Source organism: Oryctolagus cuniculus, chromosome 5 (assembly GCF_051225735.1).
Source record: "Oryctolagus cuniculus isolate XC-2025 breed Fujian yellow rabbit chromosome 5, ASM5122573v1, whole genome shotgun sequence".
Taxonomy (NCBI): domain Eukaryota; kingdom Metazoa; phylum Chordata; class Mammalia; order Lagomorpha; family Leporidae; genus Oryctolagus; species Oryctolagus cuniculus.
In genome coordinates, this window is record NC_142871.1 from 130,491,829 (window position 1) to 130,516,483 (window position 24,655).

General features: G+C 58.3%; 1 protein-coding gene across 2 annotated transcripts in view; it reads right to left on the bottom strand.

Moving 5' to 3' along the window:
- GLP1R (glucagon like peptide 1 receptor) overlaps positions 1 to 24,655 on the bottom strand; it is a 35,652-nt gene that overhangs the window by 5,275 nt on the left and 5,722 nt on the right. Inside the window, exons 2-12 of one of the 2 annotated variants that reach the window (XM_002714692.6) lie at positions 23,043 to 23,139; positions 21,078 to 21,185; positions 13,568 to 13,686; positions 13,147 to 13,253; positions 8,097 to 8,250; positions 7,501 to 7,660; positions 3,172 to 3,232; positions 2,585 to 2,654; positions 2,389 to 2,477; positions 1,914 to 2,052; positions 1,141 to 1,182 (exon numbers count right to left, since the gene is read on the bottom strand). In XM_002714692.6, the coding sequence (XP_002714738.2) occupies positions 1,141 to 1,182; positions 1,914 to 2,052; positions 2,389 to 2,477; positions 2,585 to 2,654; positions 3,172 to 3,232; positions 7,501 to 7,660; positions 8,097 to 8,250; positions 13,147 to 13,253; positions 13,568 to 13,686; positions 21,078 to 21,185; positions 23,043 to 23,139 (1,146 nt within the window). The remainder of the gene's footprint in view (positions 1 to 1,140; positions 1,183 to 1,913; positions 2,053 to 2,388; positions 2,478 to 2,584; positions 2,655 to 3,171; positions 3,233 to 7,500; positions 7,661 to 8,096; positions 8,251 to 13,146; positions 13,254 to 13,567; positions 13,687 to 21,077; positions 21,186 to 23,042; positions 23,140 to 24,655) is intronic. The other variant, XM_089333966.1, reaches the window with a different exon arrangement.

The window sequence follows — 24,655 nt, forward strand, 5'->3', positions numbered from 1 at the left end:
CCAGGGCTTGCATCCTGCGGCGGCCTCCCATGGGTCGAGGGCCTTTGGCTGAGGCCCCTCAGAGTCTCCTACACTCCTCCTCCCCCCTGCCTTGGCTCACCCCCAAAACAGAGCCTGGGGGTGCCCTCGGAGCAGCCAGAATCCCACTGGTGGGCCGTGCTTGTCCTGGCGCTGCCTCCCCCTGCCCAAGGCCTCCTGCAGCCCTCCAGCTCCGCCAGCATCTACCCACTGTGTGGGGCTCTGCATTCCATTTTGCCGAGCCTCCATGTTCTCGTCTGTAAGTCGGGGGAGCACCTGCCATGCAGGATTGGATGTGGCAAAGCCCTTGGGCGTCTCAGTGGAAGTGATGTTTAGGAAGCGGGGGCTTCCCTCCGCCCACCCTTCCCCGAGAAGCCTGTTGAAGGGAGGCTGGAGGGACGGGACGCTCTCCTGCTCTCGCTGGCCATGCACGGCGTGCTCTGGGATATCTGCGTGTTTCCTCTGGCCCTGCAGCAGCCTTGAGGAGCCAGCGTCGCCATCAGCACCCAGCCTCCCAGGAGGGGCCCGCCCCGGCTTCCCTGTCCCAGCTTTCAGTCCCCTCCCTCGATCTGCACGGGAAGAGAGGGCGGCATTCTCACGCCCATCTCTAGAGGAGGGCTCTTGCCCACCTGCACAGAGAATGAAGCGCTTGCTTCTTCAGGTCGGAATTCACGTGGATCCTGGTTCTGTCACTAGGTCCAGGCCAAACCTGGGGCAGATTTTTGTATTCTTTCCAAGCCTCACATATGAAAATATGTGAACAATGGGAATATGGAAATCCGAATTCTAGCAGGAGTTTTTAGGGGGAAAGGGAGCAACATGAGACAAAGGAGATGGTGACAGCCACCACCCCTCAGTAATTCACTCTGGACCCCCTTAACTGAGGCTGGGTCTTCCCCAAGTTCTCATAGCATTAGGGTACACCCACAAGTGTGTGTTTGTGAGAGACAGACCATGCACAGGAAACAGAAGTGATGGACAAGCTGCTTCCTCGACTCCAGCGCCCCAGCGGAGTACCCGGGGGTCTCGGCTGAAAGGACTGATGGGAGTCCCCCCGCCCAAGCCCAGACCAGACAATGACAGCAGCCCGCAGGGTCCCCACAGCGCGTCCTCGAGCCTTACCTCATTGTTGACGAAGCAGTATAAGATGGCCACCATCAGCCCCTGGAAACAAGGTCTTGTCAGCAAGGAGGGCCCCGGCCAGACAGCCTCACGGCTCCAGCCCCACATGGTGCTCCTCCAGCTGGGCGGCCCGGGCAGAGCTGGGGCAGGGTGGTGGGAGCCTTCCCTTCTCCTCGCAAGAGGGCAAGGAGGCCCCGTGTGCGGGCACCGCTCTGTCCTCCTCCAGAGTGGAGACTTTTCCCCAGCCCATCTCCATCTGTGCACTCGGAGAGCCACTGTTCCAGAACTGGGTTCTGCCAGTGAGGCCCACACGCCTATGGGTATCTTGCGATACTCCCACAGGGCCAGGACCACATCCTCTGCATCCTCTCATGCTAGTGGAGAGCATCAGTCCTTCGCTTCGGGACTCTGTAACCCTGTAAACCTTGTTTCAGCATCTCCGAGCCTCAGTTTCCTCCTCTGTGAAATGGGCGTGATCCTGGGCACCTCTGTGGTGCTGCGAGGATTAAATGCACTGTGTGTGTTAAGTAGCTCGCAAGGTGCCTGCCTCCCAGTAGACAGCAGCTGCTACGCCAGGTAAGGTGCCCAGGGCCACATCTGGGGGCTTCTTGTCCCACGTGCTTGTGGACAACACTGACCTGGGGGTCGGGACCCCTGGGAAAACTAGATCTGGCTGGGCTCCAACCACAGACCTTTCCTTGGGTGAGGGTCCCCTGTCCTACCCATCTTCCTCGTCTGCCTGGTGCAGTGAGTGCCCCCCACTGTGAGGTCACCTGGAAGGAGGTGAAGGAGAGCTCTGTGAACAGTTTGACGAAGCGCAGGGTCCCCCGGGCGTGCTCGTCCATCACGAAGGCAAAGATGACCTCGTGGGTCCCCAGCAGGGGGATGAGCGTCAGCGTGGACTTGGCGAGCCTGGGGGCAGGGTAGAGACCTCTGCAGTCACGCCAGACCTCTCCCACGGATCTGTCTCCCCTTGCTGAGCCTGCCCTGCTTCCCACCAGGACCGGGCATCTGGGCCATGGAAACCCTGCTGCCCTAAGTACCCTGAAACAGGCCATCTCGAGGGAAGGGTAGAGGTCAAGACCCTCCACAAGCCCAGGGGCTGCCCATGGATGCTTGGGGACATCAGGTCAGGCCCGGGTGGGAGAAGAGGGGCAGGTGTGGCTCCAAACTAAGCATGGGAGGCCGTCAGCCTCAGCTGGGAGGAAGAGCCCAGGGCCCCCAGCAAAGCCAGCTTGGCTACAGCACCTGCACTTGATGTCTGTCTTGCACATGAGATTGGCCTTCAGTTTGGACACCACGATGCAGATGACTCGGATAAAAATGAGGAAGTTCACCTGCAGAGCAGAGTGGGTGGGTGGCTGGGGGCCATCTCACTCTCCCCACTCCTTCCCCTGGCACCCCCACCCAGGCTGCCATGCCCACTCCCTTCATGGGCACTCACTCCAATAGCAAAGAGGATGGGCAGCCGGATGATGAGCCAATAGTTCATGTTTGAGTTCCTGGTCCAGCAGCTGGGGAGAGAGGGGCACACAGTATACAGATGCACTCTGGGAGACTTCACGATGCAGACACAGGGGCTGGCAAACGAGTACAGGTGCAGAGTGCCAGGCGTGCAGCCACCAGGAGTCACCAGCAACGCATCGTGCTCTGCAGGCACACAGCCTCACAAACACGCGCACAAATACACAATCACACACGGCCCCAAACATGCTTTCTTGGGCTACAATCACAGTCACGCATGCACTTGGCACTGTACGCAAAAGGACAGAACATTCGTTGATAGATTTTATAGGAATGCCTACAGGAGGCTCCATGCACCCCACACACCCAGCACCACTTGTCTACATACAACCGGGGCAAGGGCCAGGGAGCAGGGATTACAGAACCAAATCTGTGTGTTAAGATCCTGGTCCCTCCAATGGTTCATCCCCGCAATGGGTGGAAGCCATGGGCCCCAGGGCCAAGGAATCCAGTGAAGTTGGAGAATGATGACCTCAGCACACCTACCCCTCGGAGCAGGACACTCACCCCTCATCCTCATAGAGGTACTTGACGATGCCCCAGGGGATGACAAACAGCAGGGGGACACCTGAGAGGGAGGGAAAGACAAGAGGGGAGAAGAGCTGGCCGGCCGGCCAGAGGCCAGAGGCCAGAGCCACGGCTGTGCTTGCCCAGGGGCCCCTCCCACCTCCAGCCACTCCCTGGCCTGGCCCCACCCTGCGCTGTCTAGCCCTGACTCTGGACTCTCCCTTGCACACAGGATCTTCCCTTCCAGCCCCTTTTGTGGGCCAGGCACATGGTCAGGACTCGGGCCAGAGTCCTTGCTAAGACGCCAGGACACAGGCACTCAGGTAGCAGGGGGACGGGCCCGTGCAGTGGTGAGGACACGCTGCATGGGGTGGGGAACCGACCAACTCTCTGATGCCCTTCTCGGCCCTTGCTTGGCGCCCCATGCACATCTCAGCCCAGTCCTACAGGCACAGGAAGTCCTTTCAGTTCCCTCTCCACCATGCACCTGCACGGGGGCTGGGGCAGAAGCCTGGACTAGAGACAGGAGCCCCATCCTGGATGCTGACAGGCTGGCTCACTGTCCACAGGACAACAGCTGCAACAGCTGAGCTCCACTGGTGTGCTCTCCCCACCCCTGCTGCTCACATCTCTGTGTGCCCCCCCCCCACACACACACATCAGCTTTGGTTTGTGTGACCAGTCACATGGGGCAGGAGATGTACCATGTCACTTCTGAGATCAGGGTGCTCAAGACCCCATGGCTCATCTTGGGCTCTCTCTGATCACTTGCCCTGTGGGCAACCAGTTATCAAGCCATGAGCACATGTAAACCGCTTAGAGAGGGGCCTCCAGCCAACCTGAGCAAGGACCCCAGACTTCCTGCCAACAGCCTTGTGAGTGAGTTTGGAAGCAGATTCTCCACCCCCAGATAAGCCTTGAGACGGCAGCAATCCTGGCCGAGAGCCTGACCGCATCTGGGTTAGAGACCCCCTGAGCCGGGGCCACCCAGCTAACGTGCGCCCAGGGTGCTGACCATAGAAGCTGTGAGACAACTGTTGCTGCTTTCGGCAGCCAAGCTTTGGGCTCACCCGCTATGCAGTGAGAGATAACTCATAGAACTGCAGTCCAGCTCGTCGAGGGCAAAGGCCAGGCCTCTCTCCTCCCGAGCTTCAGCGCCCAGCTCACCCTGTCAGCTCAATCTCGTTGGTTATTGTTAGGATGGGTGTTTGGACTAGCGGTTAAGATGCCAGTTTAGAGACCCGTGTGCTGGGGTCGGTGCTGAAAGCCACTGCCTGTGATGCCGGCATCCCTTTGGGGCATCGTTTGGAGTCCTGGCTGCTCTACTTCCAATCCAGCTCCCTCCCTGCTAATGCACCTGGGAAAACAGCAGAAGATGGCCCAAGAGCTTGGGCCCCCGCACCCATGTGGGAGACCTGGAAGAAGCTCCTGGCTCCTGGCTTTGGCCTGACCCAGTTCTGGCCATTGCAGCCATTTGGGGAGTGAACCAATGGACTCTCTGCCTCTCGAAAGAATGAACAAAAATAAAACAAAGTTGGATTGTGCATCCTCACATGACAGATGACAGGTTGGTCAGGAATAGAGAAGGTCACAGTTGGGACTAGAATCCAGCGCTGCCACCCTACCCCCACCCCAGCCTCCTTCAGTGTGTGGCTGGAGGTCCCTGTGTGTGCATGTATGGCGTGGGGGGGGGGGGTCTCCTCCAGGAGCACACCTCCAGGGCACAGCTGCCTCACAGCCTTTGCCATCACCATCGTTGACTTCCTCTCTCATCGGTGCCTACTCAGCAGCAGCTCGGGGCCTGGGGCTGCTGGGTCTGGCCGCACAGGGCGGGCTGGAGGGGGCGAGCAGCCTTCTTCAGTAGATCTCTCGCGCCTTGCCCACCTGGTTTTATACCACCCTGACTTCCACACACCCATGATGCTTTACTAACAGGCTTTCAGGAGAATGGACAAGGCCCCGACCCACAGCGTGGGCCCTGCCACATAGCAGATGCTTGGTGAGAACGGAATGAATAAACGAACTCAGAGTGAGCCGATATCTCAATGAGAGGAGGGATATGCCAACGGGGCAAGAAGATGCCGGCTCCCCGAGCCACACGCGTGAGCAGAATCTTCCTTCCCGGGCATGCCCAGCCCCCAGCTGGCCTTTCTCTCTCGTTATCAGCCAGACCCAGTGGGCTCCACACACCCATCAGCATCTCCTTAACAAGCCTCCTTAAGCAGCACAGGCACAGCCCCGCTGCGTGCGAACACCGCACGCTCCCTGCTGGCTTCATCTTTTAGAGAGCCAGCAAGACAAGCTGGAGAAACAAAAGCTCAAATTAAGACACACGGAACTGGCTCCAGAAAGTGACGGTTCCCTCGTGCCTCACTGCCCTCCCCTCCTGTGCAGCCTGCTTGCGGTGGGCTTCTGCGGGGGGGGGCACCGACCTGCCCGCAGCCTGCAGCAGAAGCTGGTATGCCTTGTGGGGTCTCTGTGGCTCTCCTGGAGTCCCAAGTTCACTTCTTCTGTTTGCATGTGAGGCCAAAAGTTTCCTAAGCATCCCAACTCCGGCCAGGCAGGCCTCTGGCCTCAAAGCAGAGGTCTCAGTTCTGTGAATCTTTCTCTCCTTCTCTCTCCGTCTTTGCCCTCTGTCTGCCCACCCCGAGTCCTCAAGGAAAAGATGTTCCAGCTGTGCAAGAGTGCCCCCTAGATCCTGCCCTCATGCCCCCATAGACCCCAAGCCCTGAGCTAGGGTGTGGGGTGGCAGAAAAGGGTTGGTGCCTCCTCCCCTACCTCCCACTGAGCAACCTCCAGGGCACCCCGTGTCCCCAGCAGCCCCCAACCAATCCCCCCACTCCTCTGCACTCAGCACATGGTCCCTCGATTGTGCCTGCCCTCAGGTCGCCATGGTGACAGGTGCGCCCAGTGATGATGCTATTTCCCAGAAAAGGCAGATGCAGTCCCCCACCCTGAGGCCAGCTTTCCTCCTGCTCCCCCTGCCCATGCCTCCTCCCCCCTCACCCAGAGGGACTGCAGGGCTCGCCTCTGCCCGTGGCCTGTCTGAAAGCCCCAGGAGGGGGGGGAGGAAAGGCTCAGCAAGGTGGGGGCTGGGCCCGGATGAGGAGGAGGCAGGGAGGAGCAGGGCTCTGTGTGCAGAAGCCAGGTCCTCCCGCTCATCGGCACGCGGGGCCTGCAGGGGCCTGCAGAATGCAGCACAGGCCCGAGTGGGAGCAGGCAGGGGTCCAAGGGATCAGGGTGTGTTCTTCCTGCAAGGCCCTGCCTGTCTCTGGGTCTTGACGCCGTTGTGACACTGGTCACACCACAGCCGCTTTAGGGCCCCTCTGCAGCCATGGTGCTCTGCAGAGCAGTGGGGCTGGGCTCTGAGAGGGCACAGAGCCACAGGCAGGCTGGCCGCCTGGTGAGGGGAGCATGCTCCCAGAACGTTCCTTGGCCAAGAACGGCCTTGCAAAGGCTCAGAGGCAGGACCAGGGTCCAGGGAGATGGGGTGGGGGGTTGTGAAGGAAGATTCTGGCTGTGACTGAGCTGGGACGGCCCTGGAGGTCAGGGGCCAGCAGGGGCACAACAGCCTGCTGCCTGGTGAGAGAAGGAGTGAGGGGAGTGAATGAGCAGCAGGATGGGGCGGGGGAGGGGGGTGTGCAGCCGGGGTGGGGGCGGGGGATGGGCAGACCAGGGAGGGCCAGAGGGCCCTCTGTGCCCACGGTTGGTGGAAGCTCACAGGCCCTTCCAAAAAGGACCGCCCATGTGCCTCCCTGGTTGTGCAGAGGGTCCCGATCCCCTGCCTGGCCTGAATTCTGCACCTACTGTGACTCCCACGTGGCGAGAGGCAGAAACACAGCCAGAAATGTTCCAGCAAAAAAAAAGACATGATGGTTCCTGGCAAACTTTTTTGGCTAGAACATTTCCAGCTGGGCTCCAGGCAAATCCGTGGCACAGCCCCTTCCTTGGCCCGTCTCTGCCCGGCCCACCCAGCCTGGCTCTCCCCAAGCCTCCTCCATCACCATCACGAGACAGGGCAGCCGTCTCCACCCTGAGGCCCAGGACTCACCTCTTCCCTCAGGACTGGCTGTGGGGCTCTGTCCCCATAGTCATGACTTTTAGTGGCGTAGGGAGGGGGAGAAGGGAGCAGGGTTTGGCCAGGGAGGGGTGGACCTTCCCTTAAGGGAGGAGAGTCACACAAGGCGGGGAGAACAGAGGTTAACCACGCCCCTCTCTGCCAGTGTTCTACCTGTGCCCAGTGGGGCTATTCACAGAGCCAGGGTCTGCTACCCGCATGCCATGGAGCCGGGGTGGGTGGAGGAGTGAGGGGGACGACAGTGGCCTTACCCCAGCCGATGCTCAGGTACAGTTTGAAGATGCGCTGCTCGGAGAAGACTGCGAAGGCCAGCAGCGTGTACAGGTACGCGCCCTCCACCAGCAGCCAGTAGTAGTTGGCCGCCACGCAGTACTGCATGAGCAGGAACACCAGGCGGCAGCCCAGAGAGTCCTGGGGCACAGGAAGGGGGCGCTGGGGCCGCAGCTCGGGGTCGGCCTCTCCCCGTGCCCCTCCGGGTACAGCAGGCTATGGTTCCTGCAGGGTGAGCGGCCTCACCCCCTCGGGCCAGGGCCGGGGCTAAGAACTCTGCTTTGGCTCGTGGAGCCCTCACTCTCCCCATGCCAGTGGGAAGCAGCCTCAGAGGGGTGACTTCCCCCAAATCACACAGCTGGGCCAGGGTGGAGGGAGAACTCCCCAGGGCAGGGTCTCCTCCCTTAGACTGGAGCCTCCCAGGTAGACTGCCGCTTCCATCAAACTAGGGGCTGGCTCCCCGAGGGCCAGGGCTGGGCAACTCTTGCCTTTCCACGTCCAGTCCTGGACGGGTGGCAGCGGCAGCAGTTCACCGGCCGTGCCCTCCTCCCCACCCCCTCCCGGTCATGCCACCCACCTGGTAGGAGAGCAGCCCGTCCCACTGGTGCTGCTGGGCGGCCGTGCTGTACATCCACTTGAGGGCCGCGTCCTTGATGAACACAGACAGCGCGCGCAGGATGAAGGATGCAAACAGGTTCAGGTGGATGTAGTTGCGGGTGCAGTGCAGGTGTCTGGGGGAGAAAGCAAAGCGCTTCCCTGGCAGGACGGCCGGCGCTGCTGGGCTGGCACACGCACCAGGCAGGCTTCCGAAGCTGCTGGCGCTGGGACTGCGCCCGTGTCTTCCCTCCTTTGTGAATGCTCTTTTTCCGCATAACCTTGCACATCCTTCGGGTCCAACCCAAGTCCTGCCTCTCCCTGAAGCCCTCAGCTGCTCACCTATTTCCCATGCTTCCCACTGTAGCATCTCCTTTCCGCAAAGCTGGGTGCAGCCTGAGAGGCTTGTTGGGGGGGGGGTGTGCTCAGTCTCCCCAGTGGGGCTCGGCTTTGCTTCCTTGGGATGGAGCCCATGGCTTAGACACTGCTGGCCCGCCTCGGGAGCCACGCAGGAAGTATGGGAAGAATACCATCCCAATATCCTCTCATGCCAAAAGGTGAAGCCAGCTGGAAACACAAGGGCATTTCTCAACCTGCTGGTGGCTCTCTACCTAGCTGGTAGCAGGCATCACTGTCGAGTGAGAAACTTCGGAGCCTTTCCACGGATGTCTGTGAACCTCGCTTCCATTCACTGCGATGATAACAATGCAAGGGACAAAAGGCGTAGAACTGAAACCAGATGGTCACTATTGGAGACGGCAGACCAGCTGCCTGTCAAATCTAAGAATCCATAGGTAAATTATTAGAATGAGTAAGAGAGTTCAGGGTTGTTAATATACATTGGCAAGGAATGATTCAAGAGGAAACCTAAAAAGTTATTCTTTTACCATAGTTTTGTTTTGTTTTGTTTTTTTTTTTTTTTTTTTTTTGACAGGCAGAGTGGACAGTGAGAGAGAGAGAGAGAGACAGAGAGAGAGGTCTTCCTTTTTCCATTGGTTCACCCCCCAAGTGGCCACTACGGCTGGTGCACTGCGCCGATCCGAAGCCAGGAGCCAGGTGCTTCTCCTGGTCTCCCATGTGGGTGCAGGGCCCAAGCACCTGGGCCATCCTCCACTGCACTCCCTGGCCACAGCAGAGAGCTGGACTGGAAGAGGGGCAACCGGGACAGAATCCGGCGTCCCAACTGGGACTAGAACCTGGGGTGCCGGTGCCGCAGGCAGAGGATTAGCCTAGTGAGCCGTGGCGCCGGCTTGTTTACCATAGTTTTAACTGAGTACCTGGAAATACGGACGGCAGAAGCTGGGCAGGCTCGTTACGGAGCGTAGCATCAGGGTGGTTTTAAGTGAATGGGAGATGCAAAGATGCACAGAATGACTCACTACCTTGAAGAAGTCTATTCGTTCTCCCCACGTTAACTGAGGAACTCAATGCGGCTACAATAAAAATTCCAACTTTTTTTTTCTTTTGGTCACGGAGCTTTAAACACTTTGGAAGGAGAGCTGAGGGCCAGTAGTCCAGCAGCTCCTAAAGAACGGCACGTGGGGCCCTTGCTGAAAGAGAACTGCGACTTCTGATAACTCCCCAGAGATGAGGCCAAACGGCGTCGGGACGGAGGCAGCCACAGGACCGTGGAGAAGCACACAGAGGGCAGAAACCCACCCCGGGGTACTTGGAGAGACCCTCGCGGTAAGGCAGGGCGGTGACAGCAAACCCAGCAGTAGAGAATGGGCCCGCAGTACCTGGCTCTGAGGCCACGTGGGGAAAAATGAAATGGAATCCCTTATTGCCATCCACACGAATGTACACGCCAGGTGGCTCAAAGACCCACCAGTGGGGAGCAGACCTGAAAGACAGTGCAGGCAGCTCAGCACAGCAAAGGCTTCTTAAACAGGACCACAGAGAAATTTGGTCTTTGGAGACATTTAGTAGACCTTTCTAGCCAACTGACAAAGCTAAGTTCTATCAACTGACAACACTTATGGATAAGCTTGATTTATGGGTAAAAATGGACAAACTGATCAATTTTTGCATAAAAGACATCATAGAGTGAGTGAAAAAAATAAGCCACAGACTAGGAGAAGGTTTATTCTAGGTTTGCATGAAGAACAATGATGGGGCCGGTGCTGTGGCATAGCGGGAAAGGATGCAGTGCCAGCATCCCATATGTGCACCAGTTCGAGTCCTGGCTGGCTGTTCCACTTCCGATCCAGCTCCTTGCTAATGTTTCTGGGAAGGCAGTGGAAGATGGCCCAGATCCTTGGACCACTGCACCCATGTGGCAGACCTGGGTGAAGCTCCTGGCTCCTGGCTTCAGCCTGGCCCAGCCCTGGCCGTTGTGCCCATTTGGAGAGTGAGCCAGCAGATAGAAGATCTCTCTCTCTCTTTAATTCTGACTTTCAAATAAATAAATAAATAAATCTTTTTAAAAAAATAATGAATGCTTAAAAGAAAAAATACAATAAAAAATAAGTACAGGATATGAAAAATCAATTCACAGAATAAAATATGCAAAAACGCTTTCTCTCTCTAGGAATCTGAGATATGCAAATTAAACTCTGAATGAGATATTTCACACATTTCAGATTAGCAACAATTAAGTCTGAAAATACTAAATACTGGTGAAAACACTCAGCAAAGGGAGCTCTCTTTCATCACTGGGGAGAGGGCAGATTGGTCTGATCTTGAGAAAACAACTTAGCAGCCTCTAGTATCCGTGCAACAGCAGGTGGATTTCGGATTCCACAATTCTACTTCTAGCTACAGATGCCAAAGCAGCACCCACAGGCAAGAATGCTCATTGTAGCAAACTCTGTGATTGAAAAAGAAAAAACAGGAAACACACCACAAATGTCCAGCAAAAGGATGACAGATAAATAAGAGTGCTACAACAATGGATAGGAAGTGATAGGTTGAAAAAGGATGATTTGTATCTATCTATGTGAATGAACCTCACAAAAAAATGGGACCCCTGAAAAAATTGTAGAATATGTACAACACGCTTTTAAAACACACAAAAGCATACTACGTGTTCCTGTAGATGCTTACAAACGTGCAAAAGTATAAGGACATGGGTGAGAATTGTAAGCAGAACATTCAGGGGGTGCCTCTGGTGGGGTGGGGGCACGGAGAGCAACTGTATGGGCTGCTTTATTTCTTAGGCTGCATGGTGTGTGCCTGGGCAATCATAGTGTGAGGCTGCTTCAAAAAGTGCATGGGAAAAGGGAATTAAAACCCAAGTCTGGGGGAGACATTTGGTGCAGTGGTTAAGTCGCCACTTGGGAAGCCTGCATCCCGTATGCGGATGCCTGGTTAGAGTCCTGCCTCCTCTGCTTCCCACCCAGCTTTCTGCTAAAGTGCACCCTGGGAGGCAGCAGGTGATGGCTTAAACATCTGGGCACCTGCCACCCATGCAGGGGACCCAGAATAAGTTCCAGACTTCTGACTACAGATTGACCCAGCCGTGGCTGTTGCAGGCATTTGGGGAAATGAACTAGTAGTTGGAAGACCTCTCTGTCACTCTGCCTTTCAAATGAAATGAAAATAAATGTAAAAACTTTTAAAAAGATAAATTTATTTTGGTGAAAAAAATTTTGAAATCCTTGCACGTTTTTTTCCATGAACTTTTTGAGGACTCCTACTTGTCGCTCCCCGTCTTCGTGGAGGAACGACACAGGACCCTGCTCTGTTCTTTCGTCTGCTCGGCCCTCCCCGGGTTTGCTGCTGGTTCTTCCCGGGTTGGCTACCGTCCCTTCCACCTCCGTGGAAGGGCGGTTCCCCCTGCCACTTTCCCCACTTCCGCGGGGGAGTGGCACACTGCCGGCCGGCTCTCTCGGGGGCTGCACAGGTGTTCCTTCAGATAGATGTTCCTGGTGCATGTTGTCTCTCTCCTCCTTTATAGTCCTATTCCACCAATCCCTACTCTGCTACCCACACGCCGAGTACACTGCTCTCCTCCAATCAGGAGTAGCTCCTGCAGCTTGTCAAGTTGGTGAGAGGCAGCTGGGTAGAAGCTGTTTCCTCCTCTCCCAGCGCCATATTGTGGGAGAGCAGATGTATAGAATAAGTCTTAATTCCAGTAACAGTATAGTCCGAGTTGCTCCCCACACCTACTAAATGATTTCAAAGTTTTTTTCTTTACACTACAATAAGTTGATTGTTTAATTTCTTTTTTGCACAAAGGTTTTGAAATGCCCTTGTATTAGTCACTGTACTTCTGAATCTCTGAAATTTCTCATGATAAAAAAAGAGAATATTCATCCAGCACCTGCATTTATTAGGCACTGACTGTGTGCCCTGCACTGTGCCACGTGCTACAGGGACAAGATGAGCAATTTCACTCAGAACTCCCTCTGTCCTTGAACCCAGCTCCCTGGCACACCCGAGTGGGTGGGGGCACCTGGGACTCTGCACTCCAGCTCCTGGTCTGGAGGAGATCTCTCAGCAGGGACAGACCTCAGGAAGAACTCTCCCACTCCAAGGAGAGCAGAAGCGCTAATCTCTGAGACCTTTCCCAAAACCACTGAATTCTTGAGGATTGAAGTTACCCCTGCTCACTGGAACAGACCTCCCAGCGTTCTCCATTACGCTACCATCCACCCTTCAGGTTGGAGTATGTGTGCGTAGGGTGGCTGCCACTCTGCAGTATACAAGGTGCTTCAACAAGTTCATGGAAAAATAGAATTAAGAGATAACTTTATTTTGGTCCAAAACTTTGAAATCCATGCATAATTTTCTTATACCATACATTTTTTATGAACTTTTTGAAAACCTCTGCATGCTTGTGTTTCCTCTCTTTTTTGCACCATAAGAAATGTATTTTTTTTTATCTATTGCATTTCTCACTACCTTTGGAGGTACTCTGCAATGCACTTCCACAGCAGATGAGACTAAGCACACAATACCACATCCTGGGCCTTCCCCCTCGGGCTCCTGAGAGAAGAACCTGCTGTGTTGTTACTTTGGCCCAGTGTCCCCTCCCCTGTCTGGGGCAGTGAGGACAAAGCAGCCCCTGGCCAGGTCCAGGGCCCCCCTACCTGAAGCCGAGGAGGATGGCTGAGGCGATGACCAGAGCGGAGAAGGACAGCGCGTAGCCCACCGTGTAGATGATGTACAGGGACAGCAGCTGCTCCTCCGGGGAGCTCTGTGCGCACACGGGGGACATGAGTGCGTGTGGCAGCAGCCATGGCCTCCTTTCTCAGGGGACAGGGATGGTGGTGAGCCCCCATAAGGCCTCGTGTGGACCCCAGAACCAAGGAAGAGAAAAACCTACAGATTTCTAGAGCCCTGTCCCAGGCCGCGGAGGTGGTCAACCCCCCCCCCCCCCCAAGAAAGTGTGGCCTGCCAAGCCTGCAGAGGCAGGGGCATGGGAGAGATGACCACAGATGGGCCTGTCTGAAGCCCACGAGGTGGAGACCCAGCTACCCCTCCATGACTCAGAACCCATCTCCCACTCACTTTCTCCCCGCGCCTGGACTCCTCGCACTCCGACAGGTCCCTCCAGGGCAGGCTGGAGTTGTCCTTGTGCAGCCAGTGGCCCTCGGCCGTGCAGAAGCGGTACACATGGCCCTGCAGCACTGGAGTGGGAGAGCAGGGAGCTGAGCCTCTGCCCAGAGCTGGCCAGACAGCCCCCTTCCCCATCCTCAGGGCCACCCTGCTCCCCCAGAGCTCACTCTACCCCCTTCCTCCCCTGCACGTGCCCTATGGTCCTGGGGACTGGACCGGGGGCACCAAGGTCAGCATGGTCCACCCACATGCTCAGCTGCTCCTCCTGGTCACCAGGGAAAGCAGCTGGGTGAACACACGGCTTGGAGAGGAACCCAGCTCCACGTCCCCGTCCCCAGCCTCTAATCACACCGACAAGGCCTGGCGCTGACCAGCAGTAGCCCTGACAGTCTCACAGTCATCAGCTATGGCTTCTGATCTTCTCCCTCCCACACTCCCTGGGGAGAGCAGACCCTGGGGCAAAGCTGGCACCTAACTTCTAACAGAAAGGAAGAGAGGCCCAGTGGGGAGGAGACACGGCCCCATTCCCAGGGACCCCCAGTCTGAGGATGGAGACAGCCCCATCCCCAGAGACCCCCAGTCTGAGGATGGAGATACAGCCCCAACCCCAGGGACCCCCAATCTGAGGATAGAAACATAACCCCATTCCCAGGGACTCCAGTCTAAGGGTGGAGACACAGCCCCATTCCCAGGGACCCCCAGTCTGAGGGTGGAGACACAGCCCCATCCCCAGGGACCACCAGTCTTTGGGTGGAGACACAGCCCTGTCCTCAGAGATCCCAGTCTGAGGGTGGAGACACAGCCCTGTCCTCAGAGATCCCAGTCTGAGGGTGGAGACACAGCCCTGTCCTCAGGGACCCCCAGTCTGAGGGGGGAGACACAGCCCTATCCCCAGGGACCCCCAGTCTGAGGGGGGAGACACAGCCCTGTCCTCAAGGAGCCCAGTCAGAGGATGGAGATACAGCTCCGTCCTCAGAGATCCAAGTCTGAGGGTGGAGACACCGGCTTGTCCTCAGGGAGCCCAATCTGAGGGGGGAGACACAGCCCACAGGACCTAAAAGGAACAGACACGGCCTCTGCCCCGGGGCCCCCGACTCAACACCACCTCAAAGCAGCCCATGGTCGTATTTTGGAAACGGCCATTGCCCTTGGAGACCTAGTTGTGGGGCGTGTGGGATGGCAGGATCCAGGCCCTGTTGCCAGGGAGCTCCCTGTCTGAGGGAGGAGGCACAGTCCCTGGCTTCAGAGTATCAACGGCTCCCACAGAAAGTAAGCAAAGACATCCTCAGAAAGGACCAGCACAACGCAGAGTGGCCAGCACAGGTGCCGCAGAGCTGGGGTGGGGGGGGGGCACTGAACCCACTCACGCCCCCGGGGCTCAGTGAGCTGCAGGGTTCCCTGCCGCGCCAGAAGGGAGAGGGGAGGCTTGGCCGCCGGGTGGGTGTAGCCTCATCCATTACCTACCTGCAGCATCACGTCCGGCTGACACCAGGGGTTCCACTGGTGTGGGAGGGAGGCCGGAGCCGGGAAGGAATTTTAAAGACTTTAAAATCCCGGAAGAGACAGCAGTGAGAGTGGGGGTGGAGGAGCAGCCCCAGGCCCTGGGGCAGTAGCTGCTCTGTAGAGATTCCTAGCTGGACTAAGTCTCCTGGGAGGAGGTTCTTTGCATGTGTGCGTGTGTGTGTGTGTGCATACATGTGTGCACGTGTATGTCTATGCATATGCACGTGTGCACACGTGTGCACACATGTGCATGCATGTATGTATATATGCATGTGCGCATGTGTGCATGTGTGTGTGTGTGTGAGATGGGGAGTGTCACAGGCAGCCCAGGACAGGGCAGCTATCTAGCACCGGCCTCTGCTTCCCAAACCCCAGAGCTGTGAGCCCCTCCCTGCAGGGTCCAGGGCAGCCATCTCCCGGCACCTGCGGGCACCGGCAGGCCTGGCAGTGGGACCCAGTCCTCCCTGGGAGTGGGACACCGACCCCTGGCAGCAGCACAGCCTCCTCTCCCTTCTCCCAGCTCCTGGCTCCTGCCACAAGCAAACCCTGAAACAGGACTCAGGACTCGGGACTCACAGTGAGCTTTATGCCTTCAGGAAGAACCCGCATTGTAAGAGGGACTTCAGGTGCACCAAACCCAGAAACCTGAGATCCAGTGGTCGGACTGGGGACAGCAGCAGGGGGCAGGAGGAGGCAGGGGTCCCCCCTCTGATGTATGGTGCACAAAATCTGGCCTATCCCAAGGCACGCGGGCAGGCACATGGTCTGACTTTAGAAACTTGATGGCCTCTGCTCAGGCCCCCAAAGGCCTCTCTTATCTGCTACATGGATGCCGAAAATTCTTCCCCAGGCGTCTGTAAACAACCCGAGCCAGGGCTGGGACCTGGGCTGACTCCATGGGGATGGAGCCTGCTTTGGCAGCCCAGTTGGATGGGAGAAAGGAGGGAGGCTGATGGGCCCTGGGAAGGGAGAGGGCACAGCGCTGGTGCCTCGGGGGCACAAGCCATCTAAGCAGCCATTCCCCTAGGGCTTGGCCTGCAGCAGTGTGATGCGATGACTCCCTACTTCCCAAAGGTGGCGCAAGCCTTGCACACACGGTTGCCAATGCCGTATCCACAGGCTGCACATTCCCAGGAGCCCCTGCTGTCAGCCTGACACCTCTGCATATCCTAACTGCCTACAAGGCAGGCCTGGCTGAGGCCCTCTTACAGGTGGGCCAACGGAGCTTCTCGGGAGCCCAGGGACTTGCCCAGGATCACCCACTGAGGCAGCAGCGGAAGCAGGATTTGAACTCCCAGCTCTTTGCCACCAGAAGTCCAGTTAGCCGGCAACCTTGCAGCTAAGAGCCATCCATGACGATGTCTCTCCTTCAGCTTCCCCGGGCTTGGGCTTCCCAGCTCGTCGGCCCCGCCCAGCAGCTCCCCTTGCCAAGGGCTCCCAGGCCCCATGTTCTGGAGGTGGTGTGCGCACAGGTGTGTGCATTCCCGGCGCAGAGTCCAGGAGCTGCGGCACCTCTGAGAAGCTCAGTGCGCCTGTGCAAACGCATCTGTCGATTATCCTTCGTTAGCATCAAACATTAAAAGCCAGGGCTGGTTCTCGGCTGGGCCCGTGGTCCCCCGACACCATCTTGGCTGGAAGTGGAATGGGTCCAGCATGGCCCTGCTATCAGCCCAGCTTCATGGGGCCTGGGGGCGGTGGTAGCTGGGAAATCACAGCCGGGGGTTTGGCTCTGGCCTTGTCAACACAGGGAGGCAGCCACGGCTGCTGCATGCCAGGAGGCCCAGGGATATTTCATTAAGTCAGACCCTGGTGCTGGAAATAAAACCCCCAATTAAACACTTCCCCTCCCGGAAAGTGCTGCTGCGTCTGTAATCAAGCTAACAGCCGCCCTTCCACGTGGATGCAGGCACTCAGGGCCGTGGAGAGCTGCTCATGAATCCATTAGCTCCTGCACCCTGGCAACAGAGGCGGCCGGCACAGCCTGCTGGGCCCCCATTTCACAGATGGGGACGCTGAGATGCAGTGAGGCCAGGCACAGGCCCTCCTCAAAGGGGTGCCAGGAGGGGGTAGGGCGGGGCTCAGGGCCTGGGAAAGGCCGGCATCGGTCAGCCATGCCTGGGGGCGGGAGCACCCGCTCACAGCCCGGTTCTGCCCTCCACCAGGTGGCTTCACCTCTGCGGTTTTTTGCATCAGGGAAACAGGAAACGTGATGACTTCCAGGGAGATGAAAGTGTAGGAAGTGGCCGGTGTGTAGCAGGTCCTCCAAGCCTGGCCCTGCTGCCTCCCCGACCCTGGGTTCTCACGGACACACTCCTTCCCGGTGACCGGGGACAGAGCGGGTGGCCCCACGGCAGCCAGAAGCCCTCTGGGGCCCAGCACGGGCCTCCGTCTCCTCTTGGCAACCCCGGTTCAATGTCACTCAGGGGAGGCACCTGCCAGAGTCTCCAAGACTGGTGACTGATAGGCTATTTTAAAAGCATTTTATGACTCTCGTATAATTAGACCTAAGCCAACAAACAGGTAGGGACCAGACGAGGGTGCAGCTAATGAGGCTGGCATGATTTGCAACGAGCAGATCAGCTGTTTGCGGGTAAATGAGCAGCCTGGAGGGCCCTCAGGCGGCCAACGGGCCCACGGAAGCCACTCCAGCCTTCTCACAGTCTTGCTTTCACTACGCTTTTCCTTCCGCCAGCTTCTGCCCCCATCACCTGCCTGGCCCTCACGTAGCCACCCTGAGCCCCAAATTCCCAGCTAGAGGGGTGGGAATTCAAGGGCATGGCTGCCTCCCTGGGACACTGTGGAGCTCTGAGGCCCGAGGCCCAGCCCGAAGTCTGAAGTGCTGCCGCTTGACCTCCCCCTGTCCCCTTCCCCGACCTTTCACTTGTCCCTTGCTGACGTCACACCCAAGGGAAGGACGGCTCTGATGTCCCCAGCACCACTGCCCAGGCAGTGACACCGCTCAGCCGGACACAGTCCTAGCTCAGGAGCTTGTTTTCATTGAATGCAATTCTTCCACGAGTCACACACTCCCCTGCGATGCTCGGGGCTCCAGCGTCTGGACAGGAGAGGCTGGGACATTGCTTCCCTGCACCTGTCCTGCCTCAGCCCTGGGGTTCTGGCCAGTGGCATTGTCCCTCTGGGGCCACAGCCCTCCTGGGTGGCCTCATCAGCTTGGCTCCAGCCGGCACAGTGACCCCCTGCCCCGCTCCTGGCCCCTTGCTTCTCAGGTCTAGTCTTCTCAGGTCTAGCAACACTGCAGCTTTCCACTGGGGCTCTGCACACTGCGTCGGTGCCCTCACCCTGCAAGGGCCCCCTCTGCCGCCTCCCCTTCAAATTCCCAGCCCAGCCTGAGACCTCCTCATGCACACCTGCATGCACAACTCACGCCCCCAAGTTTCTCCACCAGGAAGTCCAGAGCGCCCTCTCCCTGCTCCCACGTGCCCGGGGTGGGGCTCTGGGAAGCCCCGGTGCCAGCCTCTGCAGGGAGCAGGTCCCGCGCAGGCCGCAGGGGGCACTGGTGCTGGGGAGCCCATGGTGCAGGGGGGGGGGGGGGGCTCCGCAGGTCTCTCACCCAGGGAGATGGGAGAGGGAGGCAGAGCCAGCGATTCCGAGCATCCAACAAGGGAGTAAATGAGGCTGGTGTGCGCGTGTGTCGGGGGAGGCTGGCAGGGGGCCTCGCAGGGCCGTTATCTTCATGGAGAAGGCAATAAAACCGTGTTCGCTCATAAACGGGCACCACCAGGACCTATTTCCTGCTCAAATACAATTAAAGGTGATGGATGGAGCCACAAGCAGCAGGCGGAGCTGGGGGCGGCTTAGTGCTGAGTGATGGGCCCTGCCCTGCGCCTGGCTCCCTGGGGTCTAGAGGCCCAGTCAAGGCTGGCCAGGCGGCAGGTCCCAAATCAAGGGGCAGGGGAAGCGTGCGCACTGCTGGAGGCAGCCCCCGGTTCCCGTCCCCCCACCATACACAAACCTGCATCTCCTGGCTCCATCCCACCTCCCAAGTGAGCAGACGACGGCCCAGAGTAGTCCAGGGGCTGGCTTGCTCCCGCCTACACGGCCAGTCTGGCCTCTACAAGCAGAGCCACTAGACGACAGGGCTTTAAGGGGAAGGTGGGCGGCTCACTGCCCTCCCTAGGGGTGTGTCCATGCCAGCAGAAGTCAGCCCGGCCACCCTTCTATCTCGAGGTCAGAGCCGTGTGCATGGGCACACACCACCAAGGAGGCCTGGGGTAGCAGGGAAGCATACGGACTAGAACCCAGACTCCTGGGAGCGCCGCTCGCCAGCTGTGTGAGCTTGGGAAAGCCACTTGGCGTCTCTGTGCCTTGGTTTCCTCAGCCGGAAGCAGGAGGGGCGCGAGTGCTTGCCTCCGAGCGCCGCTGTGGCTCAGTGAGTGCACACAGCGGGCTTCTCCAGGACTTAATGAATGGGTGTGTGGCCACAGCAGCGGGTGCTGAACAACGCCAAGTGCGAAGGCACCAGCCAGCTCTGGCTCCTACCCAGGTGCCTGGCTACTTCCCGGCCCCGGGCTCCCTGCACATAATGGGAGAGGAATCTACACAGTGAGGGTGGAGCAGGAAGGAGCCTCCTGGGAGACCTGCCAGGCTTCTTGTGACCCCAGTCCCTCATGCTGCCATGAGGCTCACCAGAGGCCCCATCAGACCACCTCCTCCAGGAAGGCCCCCCCGGCCTCCTCACAGCATGACCTCATTCTCCCACTTCCCTATAGCACCATTTCTGTTGGACTCGGTCAGCCCTTCAAGGCACACTGATGGGAGCACAGGTTGTGCTCAAATCCAGGCCCTGCTCCCCACCACATCACTTGAAACAAGTGACTTCCACTTCCCAGGGTCGGTGCAAGAAGGCAAGGGATGCCCTGCCCTCAGGACAGGACCCTGGGCACATAGTAGGTACTCAAGAAACATTGCTATGATTCTAAGGAGTGCCTCTTCTCCCAGTGTGGCCACTGTGAGCTCTCTGTGGCAAAGGTGTCTGTCTTCTGTTAGCCTCCAGTGTCTGGCTGGGACGGACAGGTGGGGGTGGGCACAGCAGGTAGCCCTCCAGTGAGGGGTCCCCTGCAGCCTCTGCAGGTCTCCGAAGGGTCCCAGTCCATTACCCTCCCAGCCTCCCAGTCATGCCTTTCCCAGCGTGGGGTTCCCAGCAAGGGGGAGGCACTGCTCACTGCTGCCACTGAGCCCTAATCACTGCGGCCAGTGAACCCCCAAAGCAGGGGTGGAGAATCTTTTTTTCTTTCTGCCAAGGAAATATCTACTTGGATATTTATAACAACACACAAAATGATCAACTTAAAAGTCAGCCTGCTATAGATATAGCGAATCTTGGGTCCCGCCTGTGATGGCCTTGGCAGGGCCAGGCCAAATGATTTCCCAGGCCTCCTATAGCCCGGGCGCTACACATTCCCCACCTGTGCCCCTAGCAGGTAGGGGCCACCTGCATACGCGTATCACACATGTAACACACACCCCAGAGCCAGGACGCCCCCGAGCACCTCCCCTGCCCCCACCAGGGTCTCTGCCCACCTGGCTCCTTTCCTGGCTGCTACACTGCAAGGGCTCACCTTCCTTTCTCAGGTCAGACCCCACACTCTCCTGTCCTCCCACACCTGCCGGCGTGGACCCAGGCCCAGGCTTCAACCCCAAATCCGGCTGCCACCAACCCCCCCACCTCCCCAGGGTAGGCAGGCAGACCACACCGGCAGGCCTAGAGACGCTGGGGGCAGGGGGAGGCCTGTGTCTCAGAGGAAAGGAAGCAGTACGCCCTCCCTCCCCTGCCTCTGGGTATGGGGACAGCCGGGGGACCCACCACTGCTGGCCCAGGGCAGGCACCAGGGGCAGCCAGGGGACTCACCATTGCTGGCCCAGGGCAGGCACCAGGGGCAGCCGGGGGACCCACCACTGCTGGCCCAGGGCAGGCACCAGGGGCAGCCAGGGGACTCACCATTGCTGGCCCAGGGCAGGTACCAGGGGCAGCTGACGTTCACGAAGGAGCCCGGGGCCCCATCTGGCCAGCAGGCGTAGTCGTCAAAGGTCCGATTGCAGAACAGGCCTGCAGGCAGAGGGAAAGGGCTCTGAGTTGCTGCCCATGGCTGGCCGGGGTGCCTGTCCTCCCTCACTCCTCCCGCCACAGGGCCTGCACTCCACTCCCCTCTGCTGGGCGTTTACTGTGTGCCAAGCACTTCCCTCTCTCCCCCAGGGGAGCCAAAGCAAGGGGACCTGGAGTGAGTTACTTAGTGTCTGTCTGCTCATCGGTAGAGGTATTCCTCACCCCCCAGGGCTTTGCAGGGATAAAGACGTGCAGGTTAGGTAGTTAAGTGAACACTGTAAGCGCTCAATAAACAACCCCTGTAGGCCTACTTTTATCTTATTTATTTAATTTATTTGAGAGAAAGACAGAGATCTCCTATCCTCTGGTTCACTCCCCAAATGCCTGCAAGAGCCAGGGCTGGAGCAGGCTAAAGCCAGCAGCCACGAGTTCAATCCTGGTCTTCCCCATGGATGTCAGGGACTCCCCCCTCCCCCCCCCCTTTTTCTTTTCTTTTCTTTTTTTTTTTTTTTTTTTTTGGACAGGCAGAGTTAGTGAGAGAGAGAGAGAGAGACAGAGAGAAAGGTCTTCTTTTCCGAAGCCATGATCCAGGTGCTTCCTCCTGTTCTCCCATGCGGGTGCAGGGCCCAAGCACTTGGACCATCCTCCACTGCCTTCCTGGACCACAGCAGAAAGCTGGACTGGAAAAGGAGCAACCGGGACAGAATCCGGTGCCCCAACCGGGACTAGAACCCAGGGTGCCAGCGCCGCAGGCGGAGGATTAGCCAAGTGAGCCGCGGTGCCAGCCAGGGATTCCCCCTTCTTAAACTACCACCTGGGGAGTGCATTAGCAGGAAGCTGGAATTGAGAGTGAAGGTGGGACTTCAACCCAGCTACTCCTGTATGGGGTGTACCCTAACCAGGAGGCCCAACACCCATTCCCACCTATTTTTATTTTTTACAAAAATTGTTTAAAGATGTAATTATTTGAAAGGGTTAAAAGAGAGAGATTGGTCTTCTATCTGCTGGTTCACTCCCCAAATGGTCGAAATGGCCAGGGCCAGGCCAGGCCGAAGCCAGGAGCCAGGAGCTTCTTCTGGGTCTCACACATGGGTGCAGGGGCCCAAGGACTTGGGCCATCCTCCACTACTTTTCCAGGCACATTAGCAGGGATCTGGATCAGAAGTGGAGTAGCTGGGACTCGAACCAGTGCCCAGATGGGATGCTGGTATTGTAGGCAGTGGCTTAACCCACTAGGCCACAATGCCAGCCTCCCCACCCCCCACCCCCAAGTCCTGGCTATTTTTAAATTACTCTTCACAGTGCACAGGGCAGAGGGACATGGTAGCCCACAGGCTGAATAACCTGCTCAGGCCACTGTGTTATCATCACAGAGACAGGATGTGAATCCAGGCCCACCAACTCCAACCTGTGTTCTCCGATCCTCCCAGAAATTCCCTGAAACACGTCTTCTTCCAAGCATGCTGGCTGGGCCCCCAGTCCCTGCACAGACTGAAGGAGGGGGGCAAGCAGGATACGTGTGGACAGGCCTGGTGCCTGCCCTGAGGCTGGACCTGGGGCCCGGAGCGGAGCTGGGAGAGAAGACCTTAAGGCAACAAGGCTGGCAAGGGTGAGAGCTGGAAGATGGCGGAGATACCTTGGGGAAGGATTCCTGGTGGAGGAGGCAGCTGAGCTGGACTTCCAGGAGCCTGAGAACCGGGCTAGGTGGGAAGGGGGCACGAAGGAACTCAGGTGGGGGAATGGCTTGGACAGCGGGACGGAGGCATGAGGTGGACAAACGCCATGCGGCCAGGGCGCCCCCCACCCACCCAGGGGCACTTGGGTGCGGAGTGCTGAGGTGAGGGCCCCACCTGGACTCACCTGTGGCGAGAGGCGGAGCCTCAGTCAGGAAGTGCTGGCACTGGCGGCGGTACTCTCGCCATTTCTGCACCGTCTCCGAGAGCGACACGGTGGCACCCTGGGGGAGAGCGAAGAGATGGCTCCTGTGCCTGCTGCCAGCCATTCATTCTCCCGCACACTCCCTCCACGCACGCTGGGTTTCTCCGTCCCACCGGGCACCGCCCCCAGGGAGGCTCTCACATCTCTGTCCCTCCCAGGAGACTGGCGTACCGCTTGGTGGAGCAGGAAGCCAGCAAATGCTTCCTGAGTGGACACGTCTTGGGGTGGATGGGGGCGGGTCTCAGTCCCGGTCCGGTGGGGGCTGGAGCCTGGGCAGCCACGTGGGGGGCCCTTGCTCTTTCAACCTTTCTAGAAAAGGGCACACAAGCTGGGGTGGGACAGGGTGGGGGCTTGCAGCACCTGAGGGTGAGCTAAAGCCTGGAGCCAGGGTCCCCTGGATCAGTGACGCTGATGGAGTACTAGGGACAGAGGTGGCATTGGGGGCGCTGGAGCAGGGTCCGCAGCCGCTGGCAGTTGTTCTGCACAGGGGGGCGGCATGACCCCTTGAGTGTGCCCTCCTAACGCAACACAGGATAAATACTCAGCCCAGCTTCCACCAACCCGGAGGAGAAGTCGCAAAGGGTGAAGAGTAAGGAAGGTTCCAGAACACTGAATTCCCGCCTGCGAGAGGACAGGAGCGAGTCACGGAATTCCCTTCCCAGCACGCAGCTGCGTAGCCCCACCCCGCCGAGAAGCGCCCCCTTGCGACCAGTTCTGTGTGCCTCCCTCCCGTGGGCCTTGCGACCGCGGCTCTTTTTCAGTTTTATTTTTTTCCTAAACAGTCTTAAAAGATGACAAATATTCCTCACTTAGAGGCCGCAGATGCTGGAATGACCAGAGAGCCCTTCATATAAAATTAAGGCTCTATACATAATTTACAACAAAATTTCACTTCTTGAAACCACGAGGGCACCCACGTGTGCTGAAATGAAAATCTTTTCTCTGGTAGCGCTTTCGCGCCCCTACTCTTGGCTGTCCCTGAGCATGCGCCGGAAGTGCTTCCGGGGTACCCTGGCCCAGGGAAAGCTGCTCACTGGACACCTCGCCTGGACGGCTGCTGCCTGCTCCGCGCCCCTGGGCCCCAGCTCATCCTTGGGAGGAGCCAGCCACGCTGCAGGCAGGGCTGTCCTGCAGGATGGAGCGCTCCTGAGGGCAAAGGTCGGCGGTGATTTTTCAGAGGCAAAGGGAGAGTTAAGTGTGGCCACAGCAAAGCTGGGTTCAGGATTCCAGCCCTGAGCGGGGGTGGGGGGGTGGGGGGGCTGAGGGGTCCACCCAACCTGGTCCTCCTCTCCGTCTTCTGCCCTGCCTTGGAGGCGGCCAGCGAGAGGGACGAGAAGTCTCTTGATTTCTGCTTCCCAGAGAAAAGCAGGCAGGACACAAGGCCACTACTGGGAAGATGTGCCCGGAACAGGCACTGAGCGCAGGAGACCCCAGCCAGCAGCCTCCCAGAGGCATGGGGAGGGGTCGGGAGGGCGGGGCTGCCCATCAGCCCAGGGACTTTCAAACAGATGCAGACCTGCGCCTGCTCGGAGCAG